Source organism: Varanus komodoensis, unplaced genomic scaffold (assembly GCF_004798865.1).
Source record: "Varanus komodoensis strain SLA01 unplaced genomic scaffold, ASM479886v1 scaffold30, whole genome shotgun sequence".
In the NCBI taxonomy this organism is placed as follows: Eukaryota; Metazoa; Chordata; class Lepidosauria; order Squamata; family Varanidae; genus Varanus; species Varanus komodoensis.
This window is the reverse complement of record NW_025335762.1, coordinates 12610123-12634825: the sequence shown is the minus strand read 5'-3', so window position 1 is coordinate 12634825 and position 24703 is coordinate 12610123. Positions and strand designations below refer to the sequence as shown.

General features: G+C 42.4%; 1 protein-coding gene across 2 annotated transcripts; it reads left to right on the top strand.

Annotated features, from left to right (window-relative positions):
* Nucleotides 1–3463: 3463 nt before the first annotated feature.
* EI24 (EI24 autophagy associated transmembrane protein) lies at nt 3464–23104 on the top strand. Of its 2 annotated transcripts, none has more exons than XM_044437674.1 (11): nt 3464–3482; nt 9234–9381; nt 11912–12057; nt 12500–12560; nt 14027–14093; nt 15224–15348; nt 16111–16230; nt 18286–18397; nt 18715–18826; nt 20296–20370; nt 21478–23104. In XM_044437674.1, the coding sequence occupies exons 2-11, from the start codon at nt 9340–9342 to the stop codon at nt 21638–21640; spliced, it is 1023 nt and encodes a 340-aa protein (XP_044293609.1). In that variant the 5' UTR covers nt 3464–3482; nt 9234–9339; the 3' UTR covers nt 21641–23104. The 2 variants fall into 2 exon arrangements, with proteins under 2 accessions (XP_044293609.1, XP_044293608.1); XM_044437673.1 differs by lacking the exon at nt 3464–3482 and adding an exon at nt 5184–5352.
* The last annotated feature ends 1599 nt before the right edge of the window (nt 23105–24703 follow it).

Genomic DNA, 24703 nt, shown 5'->3' with positions numbered 1-24703 from the left:
CCAGGCGGACCTCTCTGGGGAGCGCATTCCATAACTTAGGCGCCACCGCTGAGAAAGCCCTTCTCCGAGTAGCCACCCTCCTAATTTCTCTCACGGAGGGCTCCCGGAGAAGGGCCTCTCCCGCCGATCTCAGGGGGCGACTGGGCAAATATGGATGTAAGCGCTCCTTAATGTACTTAGACTGTTCCTTCTGCAGGAACATGGTGGCTTCTCGAAATAGGGCATAGCAAATGCTCTTCTACTGGGTGTTAAGTTACTATTTTGCTCTGACTTCTGCTCAAAGAACATAGGTTATTGGGAAAATTAAAAATATAATAACCAACTAACCAAAGAAAGAACTAAATCCAGTCTTCCAAGACTTCCTCCCATTTGTTTATGGAATTCTGTAGAAATAAAAGGACTGAATGCTTCAGAGACATGAGCAACACCATGCGGTACAATGGGGCTGTTCTGTTCTTTTCCCTGGGACTCCTCCTTAACAGATACACAACAAAACAATACATGTGAAGGAAACAAAAATGCAAGCAAATTTGAGCTCTAATTGTTTGTGAGATTACACAGTGTGCCCAAGTGGTTCACAGACTGAGTTATGAATCAGGAAGTTCTCAGGATGAATCCTGTATCTACCATGAACTAACTCTCTGTCTCTGTCTCTCCAGTTAGATAATGCATGTTCATACTCTGCAAATGTTAAATTTTTGAAGGGGTGGAAACTGACGAAAGCTCACAGCATGTTTGGTTGCCAGGGGCCAGGGCAAGACCTCACCTGGAGAACTGGGAAACCTGTAGACCCAATGGTTCCAGGTTGGGAGTAGGGAATGGAAAGGGAAAACGCCTGCTTCCCAGGTGGTAGCATAAACCTTCTGAGTCTGTTGCCCTCTAATGTTCTGGTCTTCAGCTCCCATCAACTCCAGCCAGCATGTTCAGGGGTGGTCATTAGGGTCAGGAATGATGGAAGTTGTAGGCCACAAGCCCTGGAAAGGAGCAGTTTGGGGAAGGTTGCTCTGGAAATATATATCAATGACAAACAGCATCTGGGGGACACAGACTATTGCAGATTCTTAGAGCCAGTGGCTACGCTTCTGTTCTGCCCTGCTTTTTCAGCAAATAAGGTAATATAGAAATGTTGATCATAAATGAAAGTGCTTGTGCCAGATGATGCAGACCTTGTCTGCATCTGGTTGGTCCTTGCCTCACCTGGCTCCACTCTGCCATACCTGGCTGGGTATCTGCTCCTTGTTGCTTCCTGCCACAGACTTTCCTTCTGTCCCTGCCGCACCTTGATGGGATCTGGCCATGTTTCCCCTTTGCCTCTGTCCATGCCACATCGACACCAACCTCTGCACCACCTCCATCACCCAGAGGTGCTCCAGCCACAGACACCTGCCACCTACAGCCTGCATTTCAGCAACATTAAAAACAATCACATTTGTTCTCCAAAGGTAATGCTGTCTATACTTAGCCTATCTGACTGGGTAAGTGTATTCAGTGACTTCTAAACATTTCTTTTGTCTACAGCCTCTACTTTTAAAAAGCATTTTTATCTGCCTTACGTGCCATTTTGCAAGCTGAAAATAATAAACTGGCATTTGCAGCACACTGAGATATGCCTTGTTGTATGAATAATTCCCCTCAGTCATGACCAGGATGGTCAGTCTTGTCCTTAGCATTGATATTTGGCTGGATTTAAGGGCAGTGTTCTATGAGAAACTGATTTTCTATATGCTTCTTAATTATATTTATATTCCATCCATTGATTAGTTCTTGGCACAGTCAAAAATTTGCACACTAGGGCAGGGGAGGGGTGGATCTGGGGTGGTCCTAAAGTATTGCTTGCCTGGATTTTTATTTTTACGCATGGACTAGAATGGCTTTTTTGTGGTGTTGCCTTTTTTATCCCCTGGGAGCAAATGCAAATAACCATAAGAGGAGCTGTGCTGGATTTGATCAAAGTCCATCTAGCCTAGGATTCTGTTCACACAATGACCAACCAGCTGCCCACGAAAACTCGCAAACAGAACATGAACAGCACTAAGACTGACAAACATTACGACTATGTTCACCCATGCTTAGCTGCTGCTCTGGTTGCCTCTGCTGAACTTGAACCAAGGAGTGGAGCAAGGATACCTGTTGCACTCAAATTACTTTAGCCTGTACAGAACCTAGAAAGTTTTAACTGTAATCAGGGCCTGCAAGCTCAGGTGATGACTGAAACAGACACGGAATCAAAGCGCTACCATGATCAGGAGAACCCTGAGGTTTGCAGAAGTGCAAGACAAAAGATTTAGGGGGCAAAGGACAAATAAGGGTGGGGGGAAAGCCAGCAGAAGGAGAGAATAGAAGGCCCTTCTTCAACAAGGACTGCCTTACAGTACCAATGTGAAGAGTTTAGCTCGTTAGCTTGCTGGGGCACTGGACTCTTTAAGAGTGATAATACCTATCTTTGTTGCTGATTCCAATTGTGGTAACAAAAATGATGTGGAATTCATATCCCACAGTGGAATGAGTGGTTTATTGGAATGCATGCAGAAGATTGCACACCTGAGAACCAAACCATAGCTTAACTTGGTTCCTCTGTTCCATGGATTTAGAAGGCATGTTTTGTGGGTCTGAAAACCCACATGATTGGCAAAATGCTTCGCCAAACATCTCAGGATTGCGCTGAAGAGGGTTAGGCAGAGGGTCAGAATAAGGAATGTGTAATTGAAAGATGCCTGAAAACATGCAACAATTTCAACATGAGCTTCTGAGAGAACCTTTCCCAACACTTCAAATCCAGAAGTGTTGCCACTTGCCTAATCTGCAATGGGAGGGAGTTCTAGAGAGCGAGCACAACACTGAAGGCCCTATGCTAAGCCACCATGGACAAGACCTCTGAAATTTTGGGCAGCACCAGATGGTTCTATCCTGATGTGCACAGCAAGTGAGCAGACTCATATGGGTTCCATACATCCCTTAATATTCTCGTCCTCAGTTTCTCACAGTTTCCTAAGCAAATACAAACACCTTAAATGGAGTCTAGTAATATACAGGCAACCTGTACAATTCCTTTAGCATAGGAGCGGTAGCTTTCTGCTGCATTCTAACTGGGTTTCAATGCAGCCTGCAGAAGTAACAGGCAAAACTTGTAATCAAAGCAGAGAAGAAAGGGGGTGTAGCCCGTTCTCGCGGACGTGGCGTGACCAACAGAGCTCCCTTTTTCATTGGGCACGGAGAAAAACCTATTAGGAACTACAGTACTCGGAGTGTTCTCCGCAGCCACTCAAGGCCGTGCAAACATTTATTAGGACTCCTGTTATGCAAAGGAAGATATAAAACTACATTTCCCAGAGGCCGTCGGCTGCGTGGAACAAAGATGCTCTGGGGCCGGGACGAGGAGCTGCTTCGGACAGAACGGAACTGGAAGGCAAGGAATTGTGCTGCATTGGACTGAGAGGCGTGCGGGGAGACCAGGAGGAGGGCGATTTGGAGAGTCCCAAGAGGTAGGCATGAAGGTGGAGGAAGAGGGGCTGCAAATAAGGAATCAGTTCGCACAGTGTCCTCCTCTGGGTGAGGGAAAGTTATGTCTCCGCCAGGATGTCTGTGCCAGTTTCTACATGTTGCAGAGCTGCGCTGGAGAATCCATGCACCTTGTGTGTAGGTATGGTGGAACATGTTATGTTTGTGTTGAGAATCGTGCATTTTGAAAGGTGGGCGCTAATAATGCTTCTTGTACCTGTGCTGTAATTGATCCTTCGTTCATCTTAACTGTATCATGCCACCCATTTCATTCTGGTCCAAGAAAAGGGCTAATCGCTACTATTAAGGACTAAATAGATGTGCACTGTCTGTTTATATGGTTGCATAGGTGTATAAAGGCTAAAATGCTCGAGTTTGCTACTTGTGCAAGTGCCACTGGCTTATTTAAGTTATGAAACATTGTAAAGCTTGGGTGTTTAAAGCCCAGGCGATTCTTTGCTAGCAGGGAGCACTTGGATCTCAAACCATCTGTGGCTTTAAAGGGAGTCAGTGTGGTGTTGTGTTTAAGAATGTGGGTCTGTTCAAATACTGTCAAAGAATGGTCCAGTATTTTTACAGCGTTAACCTTATTACTTTATAAGGTATAGACCACCTTTCTTCCTCTTGCTAGGATTCTGAGGCAGCATGCAAGCCTCTCACTTTCATTTTAACTTCACAATAGCAACCCTAACCTGTGAGGTAGGTTAGGCTGAAAGTCTGTGGCTTGCCCAAAGTCATGAAATTTTCGCCAGTAAATTTCATGGCGAAGGACAGACTAGAACCCAGATTTCCAATCCACTGCTATGGCACACTGGCTCTTTAATATGGATTCTATTCAATATTTATCCCATACAGGCAAGGAATATTCAAATGCCAACTGGCACATGCTAGCATGTGTTATCCCACTGTGGCTTAAGCTGCAGTAGGTAACTTTGATTATGTAAACTGGTCACTGTGTTTATCTTGGGCTTACTTCCAAAGATGCATGGAATTTCACTAAGTGCTGTCAAGTTGCCTAAGTAACATTTGGTAATATGAGATTAATATTAGTTTGTATTTTAGTTTCTCTAAATGGAATGTAATTCCAAATACTGTGATGGAACTATTTTAAAAGTCCAGACTAAAAGCATTAGTAAATCATGTTTCTTATCTTCAAATTCTTACCAAATATTTTGAAAGTAAATAGTAATGTTATGTCAGCCTTTTAAAATGCAGCTCTCAGACTTGGCTAGTTCTGTGCAGGCTGAGGGTAAGTATTTAGCAATGCAATCGTGTATGTCTGTACTCAGCAGTAAGTCCCACTGAGTCCAGTGAGACTTTTCCAAAGTGGAATAAATAGAAGGCTGTCTGCCCCATTGAATGAATGGGCCTTACTTCTAAGGAGAGAACAACCATGGAAGCAGTGTTACAACAATTTTGGGTTCAGAATATACTTTTATTAAATTTTAAAGCAGCCTTTTGACATTTTAAACCAGTCGTGTGCATCAGGACACGCGTCCCCATAGCAACAATGCGCCTTCCTGAGGCGGCATCAGTCTCTTCCCTTCCTCCTTTCGTGCACGGCTCCTCACTGCGCGTGCTCGGTACCCGAGAGGGCGCGCATGCGCGAGGCGCTCGAGCTGCCTCTTGGGGATGCTCCTTTGAGCAGCCGGCTGGCGCCCGGCAATTCGGAGAGGGAGGGGGAGCGGAGGAGGAGCATGTGCGCCGGCGCAGTGGCTCTCCGGCCGGTGTTGCTCAAGGAGCTGGTTGATCAGCCCGGTCAGCTTTTCCCGGGGGCCGAGGCGGCCTGTCACCCGCTGGTCCTTTGCTTGGGTCGGGCCGGCTGCCAACACGGACTCCGAGTGTCTTGGGCCGGCAAGTATCAGAGGCCGCGCGCGCGCTCGTGTTCTCCGCGGCGGGGGCCTCCCTCTCCCTCCATCCCAGGCACCGGTTTTGGCGTTTCTCCTTGTCGGTACTGCAAACTCCAGGCGCTCCTGGGATCGCTCCAGGACCTGGAAGCCTCGATGTCCCGTCCCGTCCCGTCCCGCCGCACCTCCGTGCTGGCCTTTCCCTTGCCGTAACCTCATATCTCGCCATATAAGCGATCCCCTCCCTTCCCCTCCCCTCCGCCCCGCCCCCCTCGTTGCAACCATAAGCTCTATATTGCCCTATTTCTCTGTTGCTTTGACTAGCGTATACCTCTCTCTCTTCTCTCTTCCTTGCAGGGCCCCCATGCACCCGAAGCCATTTTTTTTATCCGTCTCCCCATGCTGTTGCTTCTCCCTGCTCTAATGGCCTCCCAGCCCCCTTGCAGCCCATCTGTGCAATCCCCCGCTGCTACACCCCGTTATTCAGCTCTGGGCAGGGGCTGGCCCCCTTTTATTCTAGCCTGTTGTTGGGCTCTGGCTCTCTCTTGCATTCTTCCACACCCTGCCCCTTGAAAACCTTATAGGGATCACTGCTTTTTGTTGTTTTTTAATGCAATGAACACCCCTTATTTTCTTCTAAACTGACCCCATTTTCATTTTGGTGTGGCATGGGCATGCTTTATGTGGGAGATATTGCAGGAAAGAAGTGGGTGGGCACCATTGCTTCTAGTTTTATCATGATTTCCAAAAGGCCTGAGCTAGGGCCTGTGTCAGGTTGGAACTCCAGTGGTGGTTATTGGTCCAAGAAGTTCCCCTTTCAAGACTTGCTGCTGCTATAAACTTGCTAGGTGGACTTGTTCAAGCTGTGGTTTTCTCAGCTTGTCATTAATGTATTAGTTACTATTTTATCCTGTTTTTCCTTCAAGGTGGTGATCCTCCCCCTTTTCTCCATTTTACTCTCACAACAGCCTTGTGGGGTAGGTTAGGCTGAAAGGACTAGCCCAAAGTAGCCCAGCAAGCTTTATGACTAAGCAGAAATGAGAATCTAGGTCTTCTAACCCCCAGTCCACGACTCTAACCATTGATCACACTGGCTGTCATAATTTTTAGTGTATTTTAAAATAATTTTAGGTATGAGCCTACCTGACAAGGCAGTTGCTGGGAACACATGGGAAGTTCTTTGAACTTCATAAAGTGGTTTATAAATGCTCAGTATTATTGTTAGAGTGACTTTAGTGATGTAGGTTGTTGTGAACATTATTCTAAGTAGAGCACTTGAGTGCTTGCTAAGAACAACATTAATTTGCCTTTTTTGAAAGAGGATGAATAAATCCTGAGACTAGACTTTCATTTTTGTTTTCAAGTGCAATGATTCAGTGAACTGTGCTTAGATGCCATAGTCTCTGGAGTGGTGTTAGTAGTATTTCATATGCGGCAACAGGCAAACACTTGATTTAAACTGAATGGGTTCTGTCAAGAAGAGTTAATGCCCATAAGGAAGGGGTCTGTGGGACCTCATAATTCATATGGATGCTTTTTACTAAATTCTTGAAATGCTTTTCAGTGTGTCATTCTTATCTGAAGTATGAACAAATTCATGTTTACTCTGAATGGAATTTAGGTTGCAATATAATATGTATATCCAGATTTATACTTTCTGAAATCCATGTGCTTGCTGTAGGGTACACTGGTAGATGTATTGGGGCATTAAGATAATTTTGAACCGGTTTGAAAATGGTCTAATGACCCCAATTTTTCCAAAAAGTATTGGAAATTGTATTCTGAGTGATAAAAACATGTTAGTGATCCTTAGCTCCTTTGTAGAACTCTAATTTTCATGGCAGCTTGGATGGGAACTTTTGGATAACTGGCTGTTGAACTGATTTTAGATGAAAATGGAATATATTTTTCCTTGATGTCATGTGAAAATGGTTTACATGATCAGTCTCTGGATCATCATTTCTTGTCACCGGAGGCAAAAGACCAGTATACAGATACTTAATAATATAAAGCATGATAACCCAGTGCATGGCTATAAGAAACGTGTGTTTGCATTTTTGCCACCTTCTGCACAACAGTTTCTTTTACAATCCTAGTTTTTCTTCCACTTTCTCTCTTCTTTCAAAAATTGCTAAATGGAACAATTTCACCAATAGGGATAATTCCTTTGAATCAAGGTTTGATTTGCGTTTTCCAGGAAGTAATTTCCTTTATCTACTTGAATCACAATGGCAGTAAGATTTCACTGCTAAAGGAATGTCTCTAATCTATCTTGAATAGTTTTATAAACTACTTACCCCTATCTAATATAGTACTTCACAAAGATATTAGCATACATTACAATGTACATTAAAATACATAATACAATTTACAAACATTTTTATGGACATTAAAACTACAAACAGAGTAAAAAAGCCAGCGAATAGAAGGGGTAGCACAATTGCTGAGGAAGGGTCTTAGTGGCATGTTTAAGGTGCCAGTTATTTTTTTGCCTCCTGTATATCAATGAGAAGAAGGTTGCATAAGGTATGCGGCATCACAAAGAGAGCCTACTTTTGGTTGCTCCAAGATGGCATTCTGCAGGTTTTGGTACAACCAGAAAGTCTTCCTTTGAGGACTTGAGTTGTTGCACCGGTTTGCTTCGTAGAAGACAGGTCATTGAGTAACCTGTGTGTTTTTTTTTTTTTTAGTTTGGATATCATGGATTTTTTTTTCAAACCATCCTTTGATGACCTACTTCAGACCATTGTTTCTACAAACTTGTTAGTCCTCCACAAACCATGATTTATCAATTCAAAGAATTCACTAAATTATGGTTCAGCTTTATTAAAAGTTGTAGTTTAATGTCTTAAGACGCAATAGTCAAAACTAAATTTGCTCACAATACTCCCTTATTGCTGTCATGGTATCCTTCCCATTAGTCAGTTTCTATTGTTATTTAGACTGCAAGCTTCTTAGCCTGAGACTTGCCCCCCCCCCCCCAAATCCCCTTTTTCTTATGTTACTGTGCAATCTTCACTATGTAAAATGGCATGAACTATTGTAATGGCTGTAGCCATTTTGAATATGGAGCACTTCATATCCAGTTAAATGTTCACTAATCATAGGCATGCATTTATCCTTCGTGGGTTCAGGCCTGTTCCTCTTGGAGAGCCCTCTGCATACTATGTTCTGATTACTCCCTGCTATAACAGCTCTAGCATTCATAGTAAATAATCCTTCCCAGTTGAATTTGGTCAATATTTCCAAGGGTATGATTCAAGGCTTATGTGAGGCTTATGCGAATGGGGCGGCATACAAGTTTCCCAAATAAATAAATAATAAGTCCAAAGAAGAGGCTCAGAACAGGTGTGCAAAAACAAATGCTCTACGGCCTGTGTATATAACCTTCCCTTCTTTTTGAACAAATTATATAAAATAGAAAATTTGCACTGGTTGATCGTTGAATGAATGAGTGGATTGGAGTAGATCAAGAAATATGGAAGGTGTAGTCGGAGGGCTAGACTGGTTGGGTGCTGTGTATGGGCATTAAAGCCCCAGCTTCAGTTACTAGAAAACACCCCCTTTGCGTTTTTGTGCTGTCTTCAAACTTTGCTTGGTGTTCCCACCCCTACTGAAAACAGGGAAGGTGAATGCTGGGCCAGTGTTCTGATGCCCAATTATTGTAGCTGTTCTAACAGATGAATCATTTGCAGAATCCTTGATATGTTTAGGTATGGGATACAAGAAGCTAGAGTAGAGGTAAATTCAGAGCTCCGTGCAAGATAGAGATTTCATTACTTGTATAATTTTGGGAGAGGAACACCTTGAATTGAATGTGTGAATTATCAAAATGAATGCAAGCCTACTGCTTTTGTAATGTCAATTTTTCTTTCTTCCTTCTGCTAGATTTTACCAATTTCCCATCTCCTCACAATGAGACAGGTCTGGGTTCATTTCTTCCCTTCACCGTGTAGTTGATAGTGCTAGACGTGGAGGCAATGCTGGCGTAGAGATGGCAGATAGTGTCAAGATCTTCCTTAATGATCTCATCAGGGTAAGTGTTACTATTGTTATTATTACTACTATCACCACCAACACCATAAATAGATGACGGACTGTGTTTACAGGCTAAAATTAGATTTTTAATTGTTTTAATCATTACCAGTGGACACTGGCTTTCTAAAGTATCAAGCCAGCTTCTGTATAGCAGGACAGACCAAGTTCTGAGATCTTCCAAGGCTGTTCTTATTAGGATTTTTGTGACAGTAGAGGTGGCAGAGTAAAATTGCTCCCATTGCAAATTCCCCTGGGCTCCCATCACTTTATGCGAGTACATGGAATCATGTTTTACTTCAGGGGGTAAGCAAAGTGATTGCCCTCTAAGTAATTTCCGTCAGGTCACTAGACTCCTGCTACCTCTGCAACCACCAAGAACATTCTAGAGACTCTGGGGTTTCCCACAATATTGCTAGGAAGTGAATCCATTCCCTTATCTTCAGTTTTTTGCTTAGATGTTGGTGATAAAGAAGGGGTTTCCTTGTTAGCACTACCAAGAAAACCCTGTGAGTATGTGCAGACCTCCAGCATCACAGGGACTTGGGGTCAAAAAGTTCATGCATCCCTGGTTTGGTGCCATGGAGATAAGCTATCTTGAGTGCACCTATATTCGTCTTGCATGCTTTGCTTAATTATGTTTTGGTTTGCACATTGAACCAGCAGACTATGGTTTGCACTTGCCTCCAAACCTCAATCAAAACCTCATTTGGACTGATGGTTTGAAAAAACAGAGTAACACAAAATGTGCTGCTTTAGATACTATGGCAAATCAGGAAGTAGCTAAGTGAAATACACATGTTGTGGCTTGTTGAAATCAGGCTTGTTGTTGTGCATGAACCCACCTCTGCAATTGTTTGTGTAGAAGAATGGGCTATAGGATTGCACTAAAGCAGGGCCCATGCCTAGGAGTGCCCAGTGGCATTGCTTTGCTTAGATAGGGCGGGAAAATGGGCCTAATTGTGGTATAAGCTTGCTTGAAGTCTTCACTGTATCAAGCCAAGGGATATTCCAGCCTGTATGAAGCTCGCCAGTTTAAAAAATATCAGGCAGACTGCCCTTTATTTTTGCCACAAGATAATTGTAGCACAAGATCTCCAAAGGGACACTCTCTTTCCAAAAGAGAAGACAAACTGCTTTTTGATGTTTTTATGAATGCTTGGATATTGAATGGTTTTGTTATAGGTCATTTGGCAGCTAAAAGTAGGTGTTACTCATGGATTGATCTTTGACTATAATTGAGAGTGCTGATGGCTACAGAGTAATTGGCTACAGAGTAATTGGCAGTTGCTCAAAGTCGCTAATTTGGGAAAATGTCAGAAGGAAGAAAAAAATCCCAGAACTAATATTGGAGCTGTCCTGAACTCTTGATGTACTCAAGGGGCTGCGTTTTCACACAGAACAGATTGTGGTTTTTTGGATGCCCTACTTGCAGCTTATACCAGAGCTATTTGTGTGTGCTTTGATTCTGCTCTTGTCCATTTTTGAGAGCTGGAATTGGGCACACCCTTCAGCATCCTAACAGCCCCTGGGTTCATGTTCTTACCATCAAGCTCCCAGTTCTCTAATTTTGGCTTGAAAGCCCCAGCAGTCGCTGATCTAGAATTTCCAGTAGCTGCTGTTGCTTACTCTTGGAATGTCATTCTGGCTAATATTGTGTATAGCACTGAATTTCTGAGGCATTCCATAAATATTGTTAAAATATACAAAAGAAGCAAGTAATAAATGTTTGTCTAAGTTACATATTCTATATTTGTTTCAGTTTCAGTGTCTGATAAAATAGAATTTGGAAGTGTTTCTATAATAGCTGTCAGGTGTGTTCTTATGAATAACTATTCCAAAGGCTGGAAACTGCTGTCTGTGACATCTTATCTTATCTGAATTATCTTATAGCCATTTGCAGGCTCTGTTTAAAAATCGCATAGCAATTAAAAACATTCTACACATTATACAAAGCGGGGGAGGTGGTGTAGCAGTTTGTATTCTTCTGCTTGCAACAGTATTGTCAGTATGTTTTAATGTGTATGATAAACTAGTACCCCAAGAGTAAAAGGATATTCTTCTTAATATTCTAGCTTACTTTAGGGAAGGAGATGCTTATACTGGGGGAATATAAATGTGACATGACCCATTTCAGACTTCTGTTGTTGAGAATTCTACCATCTTGCCCCAATTCAGTGAAGTTTGGCTCTGAGCTGATACGGAGATTGGAAAGCATATTTTTTGCCAAAGGAAGCTCAACTATGTGATCTAATGATGAGCAGGATCCCCTGAGTAATCCTTCAGCTCAGATTTGCTTCCCTTCCTAAAAGGGGATTTGGTCAGTAAGCTTAGAGAAAGGTAGGGGTGTTTGCGTGTATATTTGAGCAGGGGAAACAAGCAAATTTCCCTTTTCTTCCCAAACTCATTCAGAATCTCTTAAACTGCCATTACCACAACATTATTTAAATCTGTAACCTTTCCTTATTCCTTCTGCTTTTTTCCTACCCCATATGCTAAATTTTAGCCTGATGCCTCCTTTGTACCTGCAGGGAATTAAAGATTCCATATGGGGAATCTGCACAATATCCAAACTGGATGCTCGGATTCAGCAGAAAAGGGAAGAGCAGCGAAAAAGACGAGCAAGCAGTGTACTTGCCCAGCGAAGAGCACAGAGTGAGGAGAGGAGACAGGAGAAGTAAGTGTAGGAATCCCTTGAGCCACTCCAAATGACCTCCCTCTTCTTTGTTTACCTGCCTGAGAACTGGTCATAACCAAAATGAGCAACCGAAAATCATAAAAGATAGCAAAGCAGTTGGGATATATAAAAATTGGGGCAGTTTATTTAGGGATTTGTTTTTTCTACATATGATGGGCCTACATGAAGTGATTTAAAAATAATACTTTTCTAAGTAAATTATCCATGGGGCTCCCTTGCAAAAGCACCACATCTGCTTAGTTGCATCACTAGGGCCCTCCAGAGTATCCACTAGGAAGAAATAAGAAGAAACTTGCCATGATGACTGTAGAATATCCATCTGGGTCACATTCTTCCTTGAGAGAAAATTGTTTTGTTTTTTTTAGTACATTCAGGTTCTAACTTTGAGGAACTCTAATGTGTTTACTTTATTTCTCTCTAGTGAACCCCGGATAGTAAGCCGGATATTTCAGTGTTGTGCATGGAATGGTGGTGTATTCTGGGTAAGTAGGTATTTACATTAAAAAAAAATCAGATACATTGCTTTGGTGCATATGAGTTGGCTTGTTTGCACTGTTAAATCAGGTCATGCTACACTTTGCAGGCCAAACTTGTCAGTGCCTTAAAGCTTCAAGTTTTACTTGAAGAAGGGTTAGCTGAAAAATTGCTCAGTCCTAGTATACTGGGGCTGTCAATCTATTAATATTCCAGATTCAGTATTTTCAGTTGTTTTGGAGTCTGATTTGGAAGGTGTTCCATTCTAATTCTCACACTATTTTGCTGCCAGTGATCTTTGCCAGCATCCTGCTGATCCACTGACAACATGCCAGTGATCCAGTGACAAGTTTAGGTTTCTGTGTCAGGGACTCCTTGCTTCATTGCATGATCCTGTTTCACCAGTTCCAAATGCAGCTGTGTGGCCAAGTCTTGTCTTGAGTTGAAAGCCAATGAACAGAGTAATATATTAGTGGTATAATGGATGTTTCACAGCCATTAGGATTTGCTTTAGCTAATGAAGAAATGGTATGGAAGTATTAAAAAGGAACTGTCCAGTTATTCATTTTGTTTGCAGCTGGAAGGAATATTCTTGAAATTCTTTTGGTGCTCTGTCTTCATTATAGAGATTATACCAGCTTTATACATTTATATTAATGCTTTGCTTGGTAGTTTCTGGATGAAGAATGTTCAGAGTTCAGCGTCTGTGGCATGTGCATTACAGCCTAGGTTTTTCCTCACGTAATTATGGCAGCATGGCTTTTATTTATGTACAATAAACCATGTTTCTGGCTTTCATGATTATAGAAATAGTACAGAGCTTTACATGTATGGGCAATATAAATTGAAGGATAGTAAAGCTAGAATGTGGTAACACAAGGTTTTGAGAGACCAGGAGGTAGAATTTTAGGACCCTCATGAGAACCTGTCCTTTCTCCTATGTAGCAGCTGCTTTATATTAAAAAGGCACGAGCATCTTTGAAATTCAGATATAGTCACATGTCTGACATTCTGCACTATTTGAATTAGACAACTAATGATAAGAGTGGGATTCCAAAGTAGGTTGGTAGACAGGATAGCGATCTAAATGACAACTGTGATCTAGGAGACAGGGTTAATTGCCTATATTCACAAAAATCTAATTGTTTAAATTTGTGTCTGTAACATTCCAATGTCAGTTGCTTTTTCCTGGTCATGATTTTCCCACGTACATATAGATGCACATGCAAGGGGGCACTTTCGATTATTTTGATAAGGAACAAAGCCATACCATCCTGCATATTGCTGTAGGATGCAAGTATCCTCTCACACATGCATCTGTATGAGCAAAATAATATGCTCCTGAAAGAAACTGTGGACTTTGAATGGTAGGAACATTGCAAATTTACCCTGAAATTTCAGGATTGTGGGTCAATTGGGAAGGGATATGAATATACTAAGCGGTAGTGATTTACTTCTTGCTTCTCCCTTTTAGCTTAGTCTCTTCTTGTTCTACCGGGTGTTCATTCCTGTACTTCAATCAGTGACAGCCCATATAATTGGTAAGTAGAGAAGTGCCCAGTTGTTGCCGAGCAGGTAGTGCTCTGGGATGTGGTTTGCCAGTCATCAATCCATGCAAATTTGGATGAGTAACTAGTTGCATAGTTGTGTGTGTCAAAGGGAGTTCTGGGCCTGGGTTTCCTGAACAGCAGCCACTTATACTGTATGGCAGACCTCTTTGGAACTGTGGGGAGCTGCATAAGTTTCAAATATGGTCTACCACACAAACAGGGAAAAAAAATCAGACATTGCAATTGGTCTGTGCAACTCTTTGGGGACACCTAAAGTAGTGCATATGATCCTGGCCTGGGTCTCTTTATGATCACCCAGGTACTTGGGTGATTTATTATGTTGAAGGATTTTATCTGCTAGTAATGCATTTCATGCTTCTACATTGCTGAGAAACTTAAATGGCACACTATCCCACATGGGAGGAAGCATTTTAGCCCAGGTGTTTCAATCGCAAATCTTGCTTTGTTGTCAGGCATTGTATCAGACACTGTAGAATCCATAGAGTAATGTTTTCTGTTAGGTTGTGGTGCCTTGCTTTTGCCTAATTTTTTTTTAAAGTGGGACAACTGAGGAGAACGCTATCATACTCTCAGGGCCTTTAGAGCTCCTAGGAACCAATCAGAATTGATAGCGCCTGATCAGACCATGACATGGATCCATAATGAAACTTAACTTGTCTGCACAAGAGAGCATTTTAATGCCAAATGGCTTCTCTCCCCACTTGTTGTTTTTTGGGAGAGAAACCTCAAATACTAGCAAACTTACCTAACCCAAATAAAGAAATTTGATTGGAAGTAAAACCTACTGGATAAATTTCATATGAATTCCTGGTGAATTTATGGGATGTTGCAATATTATTTTTCTGGTTAGCCTCGTAGATATTTCTGCTCTGACTATTTCTGCAAGTCAGTCAGTGAGCTGCTTAGACTGAAACGTCATAATGAAGAAAAGTTAAATATATTTGTGTCTGCATCAGTGATCTTTTGTTCCACCTAGGTGCTAGAAAATGAGATTCGTAGAGTGGAGTTTCTTTTACATCACAATAGCAAAAAGGAGCCATCCATATCACTGTAAATTCTGTGTGCATATTATTAATGGCAACTGTGTCTTTATCTGGAAGGTGACCCCTCATTACATGGTGATGTCTGGTCCTGGCTGGAGTTCACCCTCACCTCCATCTTCAGTGCCCTTTGGGTCCTCCCTCTTTTTGTGCTCAGTAAAGTTGTCAATGCCATCTGGTTTCAGGTAGGTGATCTTGTTGAGAAGATAGTGCTCCTTAATGCAGTGTTTAGCAACTGACAAATTTACATGAAATATATCATTTTGTTTGGTGGGGAGGAAAGATGCTCTAATGGTGCAGTTCCCTGAAAGATTATTCAGAAATTCCATTATAAATTCCACTATGTTGAGTGCTGCTTATTCACTATGTTCAGGATAGCAGCTTGAAGGTTTACCTATAGTGGTTTATTCATGCTCTACCCACCTCCCGCATAACTTTATACATATCCATGAATTGGCTTCTAAAGATTTTATGCTGTCCTTGTTTACACATCTTTTAATGCATAATTTGGGAAGATATCTGCAAAATCAGTAGTGTATAAAAAGCATGCATTTGTGATTATGCACAAATGTGTTGCAATTTGTATGACTGGATGTTAGGAGGGGAGCAAGCGTACTTCATTGTCCTAGAAAATGGAAGAAACAGGATCTGTTGTGTTGGGATGAAGACCTCTGTATGTAATGCATCCTTTTATTGCTCCCCATTTTGTGTTGCATTTTGAAAACTTTCTCCATTTGTTTTGTTTTTAAAGAGGATAAAGAATGACATTTTGAAAGTAAATTCAGCTGAATTCATGCATTACTGATTCCTGATTTACACAATATGATTTCTATCTTCAAATTTTTTTCTTTGCTAAAACTGTGTTGTGATTATTCTTAATCCTTTTTATTATGCCTATGCCTTGCCTTGGGGAATCAATTATTCTAAAATGTTTGTTTATATTTCAGGACATTGCTGACTTGGCATTTGAGGTGTCGGGAAGAAAACCACAGCCTTTTCCCAGTGTCAGTAAAATTATTGCTGACATGTTGTTTAACCTTTTACTGCAAGCTCTCTTTCTCATCCAGGTAAGAGCAAATGAAGCCTGGACAAATGCTCTGCAGACACAGAGGAGAATAATGGAACCCAAAGATCCTCAAGGCCTTGCATTTTTTTCATGAGAGAGAACTGTGCATTCAGCAGCCCTTTTCGGGCAAGTAACTTAAAGCAAAGAATCCTGCAAAGATACGTTTGCAGATGATTTGAAGGACTGAATGAAGTGCCCCTTCACTGCCCACCAAAAATAACCAGGACATTCTAGCTAGCAATTCTTTTTCAATTAGAAATATAATTATATGAGCCAGACAGTGAACATGAGCAAAATAAAAAGACAACTTCTGTAGTGTCACCCTAAGAAGAGTGCAAGTTCCAACTATGTATAAAAGGTAATAACAGTACAGTTAGAGCAGTGTGTTCTGGAGTGAGATGAATCCTGAATACCAAACCAAATGGGGCTGATTTGGAAAGATTCAGGAAATGTTTGAATGGAAGTGGGGCACCAAATCTAAACAGACCAAATCTAAATATTCTGAAACTTTGTTAGCAGTTTAGATTGAAAGGTTCAGAGAGGCAGTGATCTGTTTTGTGCATAATGCTAACCCACATGAGATGTTGAATTAAGAGTATACAAACCCAGCCATGCTAGCAAACCATGGTTTTTAACTACAGACAACCCCAAAAGAGAACCCATGGGTGGTTGTTGGTTGTGAACTCTGGGTAGTTTAAACCATAGGTTTCATTATGTCTGAACTTAGAACTGGGGATTGTTACTTGTTTTGCCAAGCTTCAGTGGCAGCAGGCAAGAGTGGTAAACATACTAAGTTCCTTTATATACTGATACGTCAATGCTGCGAAGGCTTGTGAGATTCAGAGAGGAAGCAGGTAAAGGAGGAGTGAAGTAAAGAACCTAGGACTTGATAAAGCATTGTTTGTACAGCCATCTTCCAGACAAACCCTGTTTTGGGCAGCAAACCGTAGGTGAAGTTGTATGTAGCATAAAGGTGATTATTATAATTGAACCAGTTCTTTGTGCCTGCGAAGACTGAGGTATTTTTTCCCAGGCGCTCTGTATTAAGAACGTGCCTGGGTGGAGAACGAGAAGTGGGTAGTTTTGTGGTTGACAGCTTTAGCTTCTAAAAAGGTTGGTAGCTTTGTCTGTACATTGTGATCTCGGTGCTTTGGGGCAGTGATGTTGAAGTAATATATCATGGCACTATATCAGTGTTTGGTACTCTTTGCTAGTGGGAAGGTTAACCAAGGAGTTTTTGTTGAGGCTGTTGGACCCCAGGGGGTTCTTGCATTGGGTGCTCACCTGGATGCTCCACTCCTGTCTCTCCCACTTTGTGTGCCATTTGTGTAAATGATCTTTGCCTGATTGCATGACATTAAAATGCCTTAAACTGGTTTTCATTCATCATAGCTTCCCGGGCCATTTAGTCTGACCCCCACTCTGAAGTGAAGTCTGACTTTAACCCCTGGAGCAATCCATTTTCGCATGTTTCGCTCTTGATTTCACCTCTATTATGTATGCCATATTCATCTACATTGCCAAAATAAAAATAAAAAGTATGGTGAGGAGAAAGGAAATCTTCCCCCATTTGAGCATTCCCTTTTGCACTAAAGTTACTGCACTTACCATACTAAAATATTGCAAGTTTATTCACTAGGTCCATGTGCTATAAGAATCTTTTTTGTGAGGTTATGGGACAAACTGTAAATGCTTCTACTGAACCGATTGGGATACCTGAGCAGCTGGCAGCATTTCTCTAAAGCTTGAACAGATGTGACTCAGAACCTTTTGCCTTACAGTGATGGTGTGATCGAACTCCAGCAGTGCACAGATAATGGGGGTGGCTGGAAGGAGATAAATGGATAACTAGCTAAACATCTTTTCATTTGTTTACATGGGTGGAGCTGGGGATCAGACTAAATGGCCCAGGGAAGCCCCTTCTGATTCGTTTTGTTCGTTTGTTTCTATGTTTTGGGGCTGTTGATAGCGGTTAAGTGATTGTGCCTTCTCTGTGAGTTGAAAGAATCTACTTTTGCAGAGGAAAAATGACGACTTAACTTGATTCCTTCCACAGGGAATGATTGTGAGTCTGTTTCCCATTGATATCATTGGCCAATTGGTTAGCCTGCTTCATATGTCACTGCTCTACTCACTGTACTGTTTTGAGTACCGTTGGTTTAACAAAGGTTAGTGCTTCTCTTTACTTTCATGTGGGTTTCACATATATTTTAGTATTTGTGTTGAGGAAAACACCATAGCATATTATGTGAACCGAACTATAGGAATCTTCATGAAACTACATGTTCTGCAGGCTCCTTTCTAGAGTGCATACATATTCTGTAGTTGTAAACTGCTGTGATCTGTGTTACATAGTTGTGTATAGGCTCTTTGAAGAGCTTCCAGTTCTTTGACTTTTGGATGTTGCAGAGTTCTAGGAATGTGGGACAATACTGCCATGCTTCTGCTGTTATTATTTTAATGCTTCAATCTTCTGTCCTTTCAGGAATTGAAATGCATCAACGGTTATCCAACATTGAAAGGAACTGGCCCTATTACTTTGGATTTGGATTACCACTGGCCTTCCTCACTGCAATGCAGTCATCTTACATTATCAGGTGATTTATTAAGAAACAGGAGACATTCTTTCTTATTTTTGTACTAGAGCAACAAGCAAACATAAAGCCTTTGAGTAACTAGAATGGACAAGAGGTAATTGCGGGGAGAAAAGGAGGGTGTGTGGCTAATGGAAAAGGAATTGCACAGACTGTAGGAAAATACGGGGGGGAGAGAAAAGAGAAGCGGGAAGCAACTCATAAAGGCAAGATTTGTTTTCCCTTGCACGTGGGGTCCTCTCTCTAAAACCTTATGCCCTGTTTTCCAGATAGATTCTACCTGTTCATTAGCTAGTTAAGGGATGGTGGTGAGGAATGAAGTGTTCTCATGAAAAAATATTTCAAGCTGAGCCCTGTGGTTTTTCACAGGAAGGTGACTTGCAGTCAGCCTGTGCCTGGGACCAAGATTATCTCAGCAAAGCTGTGAGAGCGCTGTTCCCCAGAGTGACATGCAACCCTCTGCTGTTCTGTTGAACCTGCCCTTTGCATCAGTGGTTTGAGCAATAGCAGCACAGAGGGCTGGTCATTCACCTGGGAAAGAACAATGGCTCTAGAATCTAGATCTTCCAAGGCTTTGCTTTCATGCAGTGGATTGCAGGGCAAGCAAATAAAGGATTATGGTAGGTTCCCTGCAAATGAGGTGCATTGTGCTTGATGATAAATTAGGCAGCTTATTCTGCCCAGCTAGTAGGAAAGTGGATGAGAAAAGGCCTGGGTTTGTTCAGCACAGCTAGCCTAGCTGCCTTACTGTTTCAGCTTCGTGGCACCTGCCTACAGTGTTTTAGCAGCACTGGCTACCCTCCAGCCACCACCATAGCAAACAGCAGTTTCCCAGTGGGCACAAATAATTAATTATTGTTTGGGGTAGGAGAGTGTCTAAATTATTTCCCCAAATTGGTGTTTAAGTTATTGTGCGGGTGGTTTGGGGAGGAGCATGTTCCTTGGGTAATTTTATCATTGGACTTGTCTTATTTAAAAGGTCTGCAGGAAAAGCATGAAATCTCTGTAGTCTCTGATGCTTTCAAATTTAGAGAGCCAGTGTGACATGCAGGTTAGGATGCTGGTCTGGTGACCCAGCAGTTTGGGTTCTAGTTCACACTCAGCTCACTCACCTGGTGACTTTGGGCCAGTCAGTCACTCCCAGCCTAACCCATCTGACCTGCATAAGCCACCTCATAAGGTTACTCACAAGGAAAAAGGTGGGATAGAAATGCAGTGTGGTGGTGGCAGTGGCGATGAAGATGATAAAAAACTTGTTTGATAGGAGTTTGTTCTGAATCTGCAATAGCAGTTAGCTTGCCTCTGCTGGCCATTTACAAAACATGGAAATAGGCCTTTTTATTTAGGTCTGCACAGAGACGCAGAGCCGTAGTTGTGTCAGATGTTGTTTCCTGAGGTAATTAGAGCCTGTTGAATAGAAATAATCTCCCAGTAAGTACTGTTTGAATGCTTACATCTTTATTTCTTTTCAGTGGCTGCCTGTTCTCCATTCTTTTTCCTCTGTTTATCATCAGCGCCAATGAAGCAAAGTCACCAGGGAAAGCATAGTATGTATATCTCCCTTGCAAAACATGTGTAGAACTGGTTCTTCCAGTTTTGTTGATTGATATGTACGTGATGCTGAAGTGAACTGACCTAGACAACTTTCAAATCCCTAAAAACTGATTCTGAATATTTCTAATGAGCTTGAAGTACACGGAGTATGCTTGCTCTTTGATCTAGAAAACAGAGTCTTGACTAGAGAGAGCAAAATAAGTATTTAGGGCTGCTCAGAGTAAGAATTCCAACATTCAGAGCAATCCTATGGCTTCTAGACAGTGTATAGGGGTGCCAAGAACTGTTTGGATTCCCAGCTCTGAGGATGAAACATTGTTCTGACCTTGGCACGAAGGGATACACCCTTGGCTCTCACTGCCTCACAGTGTCTCCAAAGTCACAAAAGCAAGCTTGGAGAAGAGGTTTAGTGGGTACTCCATGGAACAGGGAGAGGAGAAGACCAGTGCCACTGAAAGATGATGCATTCTGGTTGGCACCTTAGCCTCCTTTCTTCCACAGAGCTCTCTAGTTTGATAGCTGAAATGAGGACAGGAGGTGTGTGGATGCAGCCTTTACCTTTGTGCTCCTTCACCTTGCATAAGATGCCTGTAATCTTTGGCGTTTGGGGCATTAGGGGCACGGGAGTATACTTTCAGATCATTTATGTGGAACAGAGGGAACATTTTGTGTAATGGTAGCAATAGAAGGCAATTTGGCTTCCAGAAATAGCATCACTTTATGGAAAAAGAACCCATACCTCAGTAAAGTACATTAGTTTCAGTGTGGCTGTAGAAAAGCAAAAAGAATATGCCTATGTGGAAAATTTCTAGGCCTAGCAGTAGCTTCTGTTAGAGCAGGGGCGGGGAACCAGGGGCCTTCCAGATGCTCTTGGATTCTGTCATCTTTTGTCAGTGCCCAAGCTGGCTGGGGCAAATGGAGTGGGGTTCAAACAGCATCTAGCAGGTCACAGGTTTCCCTTAAGAGAAAAGTGTAAGAATTGCTCTGTGTTTGCATTAGGTGGTATAAGGTAGGATTTTTGCAGTGAAGGTCAAAGCACCTACTGCAACCGGAGCAGAAGCCTTTGAACAGAAGCTAATAGTCATTTCCTTGTGTTATAGCCACTTCCAGTTGCGTCTCTTTTCCTTGGTGGTCTTCCTTAGCAACAAACTCTTTCACAAGACAGTTTACCTTCAGTCTACCCTGAGCAGCTCCTCTTCAGCCGACCGACTGCCCTCACCTCACTCATCACCTGCCAGGCAAAAGGCTGCTTTGGTGCACTGAATCACAGCCAGAGCAGAGAGGAAGGAAGAGCACTGCCCCATGCTTTGTACTCATGCTCCTGTGATCCAGAGAAGGGCACCGAGCATTCTGCCAAGGGGGCTTACGTGTCCTCCCATCTGATCACTGTTTGAAGCTGTCATTGGACAATAGTTTTGCATCGCACTACGTGTGTGGAGAAAAATATTTGGTGGGCGGGGGAAGCAGAGCAATGGAGCCTGAGTTTTTAACATCTTCGTGAGTTTTTCAAAAGCCAGGTTCTTTGCTTGTTTTTATAACGTGTCTCAGACCTGTGCCTGTACTGTTTTTTGTATACTCCCCTGACTCTTCCCTGTGCCATTTCTCCCTCCCGTTCCCAGGATGAATGGTTTTTGTAATGCGTATTTTGTTGTAGCTTCAATGGGGGTCTTTACAGTGAACTGCACCGCAACTGTTGGGTTTTCTCAATGATCATAATCCTTTGTATATTGTATAACTCAGGTCAGGATTTTGTAATCCCTACTGTGCTGAAATAAGAAGTGGATCATGGTGGTTCTAGCCGCAAGATGAGGGTGGGAGGGCTCCCCGGTTCTTGTTCCGGGGTGACATCCATACAGTTCTTGCTGTTTAGAGACATGTTTTGGTGGCATCGCCTCTGAAGGACCTGAACATGTACCACTTTAAAAGTTTTTATGCTTGAAGGGATCAGCTTTTGATGGATGAAACAATTTCCTAACCTTAGCAGCAGAATGTATACATTTTTTTAAAAGAAATAAAACTCTACATCCTTGGAGCTTTTTCAGAAGCTCCTTCTGAATTGTCAAAGGGAAATCTGAAAAGTGTACGGGTAAGGTCAGGCACTGTAATGAAAACATGTGAAATCTGTGTCTGGGGCTGTAAGATCTGCAATATAATGTTTGGGACCTGGAGCAGGCAGATTCTAAACATTAGTGTCTTCAGAAATTCTGATGGCATTTGAGGAAAGGCATAGATGTAATGAAATTCTCATTGGCTGTCAGTGGAAAAACCAAGGGAAAGCCTTTACAGAGCTTCAGAGAGGCCGTTGTTTCGCTGAGATTAGGTAGGCTGGCTATGCCTTGTAGTGAAAAGACTGTTCAAGCCAGAGTTAAGAGGCCTCCCGCTCAGACGGTGACGTGCTGCCCGACTCACAGTTGTTGTGCCAGCCAAGTTAGAATGATGTGCACCCAAGTGCTCCTGCGTGGTTGTAGCAGCAGCTGAAACCGTGCAGTCAGCTGGGGATGTGTGATCTCTGTGTGTATGTGTGTACACATATGTAACTGTATGCACAACGGGAGTGCAATCCTGACATTAGGCAGTGTTCTTCATGCATGTCAAACATCTGTAGGACCGAAAACTATGAAATTCAGAAAAAGCCCTTTGGTTTTTGCAGAACTGAGGTCAGTCTACAGATAATCCTTTTCTCTAGTATTTTCACACTGAAATATTAAATGAAGGTGGAAAAACAAACCAACCTAGCAATTTCTTGAAGTGAATATGTGACTTTGAATCTGATTTCATCTCAAGGTTGGGAGTGGGGGGGACTTTACCAGTTGAATTCAATGTGGTGAATTCATGCCATAATTCCAGTTCAAATCTTCCTGTGCTCATGAAGCTAAAGCCAAATGCCACTGCAGCACAGCCTAGGTGTGCGCACACACAAGGGGTAGTCCTTAAGTTTGCAGATATCTGTCTTCAGGAAAAAAGTTAATGGATGAAATCCCAAACAGACCCGTCATGCCTGCAGGATGTGGAACTGAATGGCAAACACATAATGGTAATTCCTGGGTGATCCAGTTCCAGAATTGTTGAGTTGGGAGTGAATGTGCTGCTCTTTCTGGATGATGGCAATCTCTGCACTTGCGCTGTTCATGGGTTACACCACCCAGAGCAAACCAGTCAATGGGCCACGGACAATTGTTGGGTTAACTCTGGATTGTTTAAATCCTAAATGGAGTTTCTGGGTTTAGGTATTATAACCCAGAAAGTAATGAGGCCGTGTTCTTGCTCATTCCCACTCAGCTATGGGGAATTGCTGGCATGTGCAATCCAGGTTGGAGCAGAAATAGAATAAGCAGAAAAGGGAAGAGTGGACACCATCTCAGTGTTCGGATGGGTAACATCCAGGCTCCTATTCAGAAGGTATTTTAAAATGTGCCCAGGGATGGCAGAGGGCTGCCCACAGACACGAATGGAGAAATCTGAAGATTTTAATGCAGCCAGAACTGGCCAAAAGTGGGTGGGCCCCAGCCACTAAAAAAGAAAAAGGGGCCTGGATGAGTATGTATGCTCAGTGGACACAAAAATGGGCAGGAAAAGGGGGGAAGGGAATGCACTGCAGCATTTCGTGGCCCCTCCTATATATGGAAGCAATGGCCATTCTGAGCATTAGTGCTTATATATCAGATCCACTTAGAAGATGGCAGTATTGGCAAGCTTAGGAAAACTAAGGGCACAGAAGTGAACAAGGCTTTTAAGAAAGGGGAAAAGGCATTGCTGGGAGTGGGGAGGAGACTGTTGTGGACTGACAATGGAATGCTAACCACTGAAGAGGGAATAAATGTAAACTGGGGCAAGGGAATGCGGTGGGGTTTCCTGGAAGAGAATAGGATGGCAGCCAGGCTGTCAATAAGAGCACTCCATATTGCAGGCGTGTGTTACAAGGCTTTAAAAATGGCTCTCTCAAAATACTCCATACTGGCTGCTTCTGTAAGAAAAAATGGCTGCAGCCCTAAGTGCCTTTGGTTGGAGATAAACTTTGGATGAATCTTGTGGAACCTATATTGGAGTCAACATGGCTAGTTTTAAGATAAACCAAAAAGGGATCTTAATCAGTTCCCTGATGCTTTAGAAAACTGGCTTTCTAAGAGCCAAACTAATGTAAGCATTCAGTTTGACTGGGTTATTTATTTATTACTTATTACATTTATATACCACCACAAGAGCCCAGAGGACTCTCTGGATGGTTTACAGACAATAAAACTGCAAATACAATATCCAGTCCTATACAAATAAACTGGCTACAACATGACTGAGTATAAAATGACACCGTTAAAATGAATTAAATGA

What these genes read in the sequence shown, in the direction of transcription:
- EI24 (XM_044437674.1), top strand. Translation starts at nt 9,340, where the DNA reads ATGGCAGATAGTGTCAAGATCTTCCTTAATGATCTCATCAGG. An exon ending in GGAATGGTGGTGTATTCTGG is followed by an intron (nt 12,561 to 14,026) that starts GTAAGTAGGTAT and finishes TCTCCCTTTTAG; the next exon opens with CTTAGTCTCTTCTTGTTCTA. An exon ending in TCAATGCCATCTGGTTTCAG is followed by an intron (nt 15,349 to 16,110) that starts GTAGGTGATCTT and finishes TTTATATTTCAG; the next exon opens with GACATTGCTGACTTGGCATT.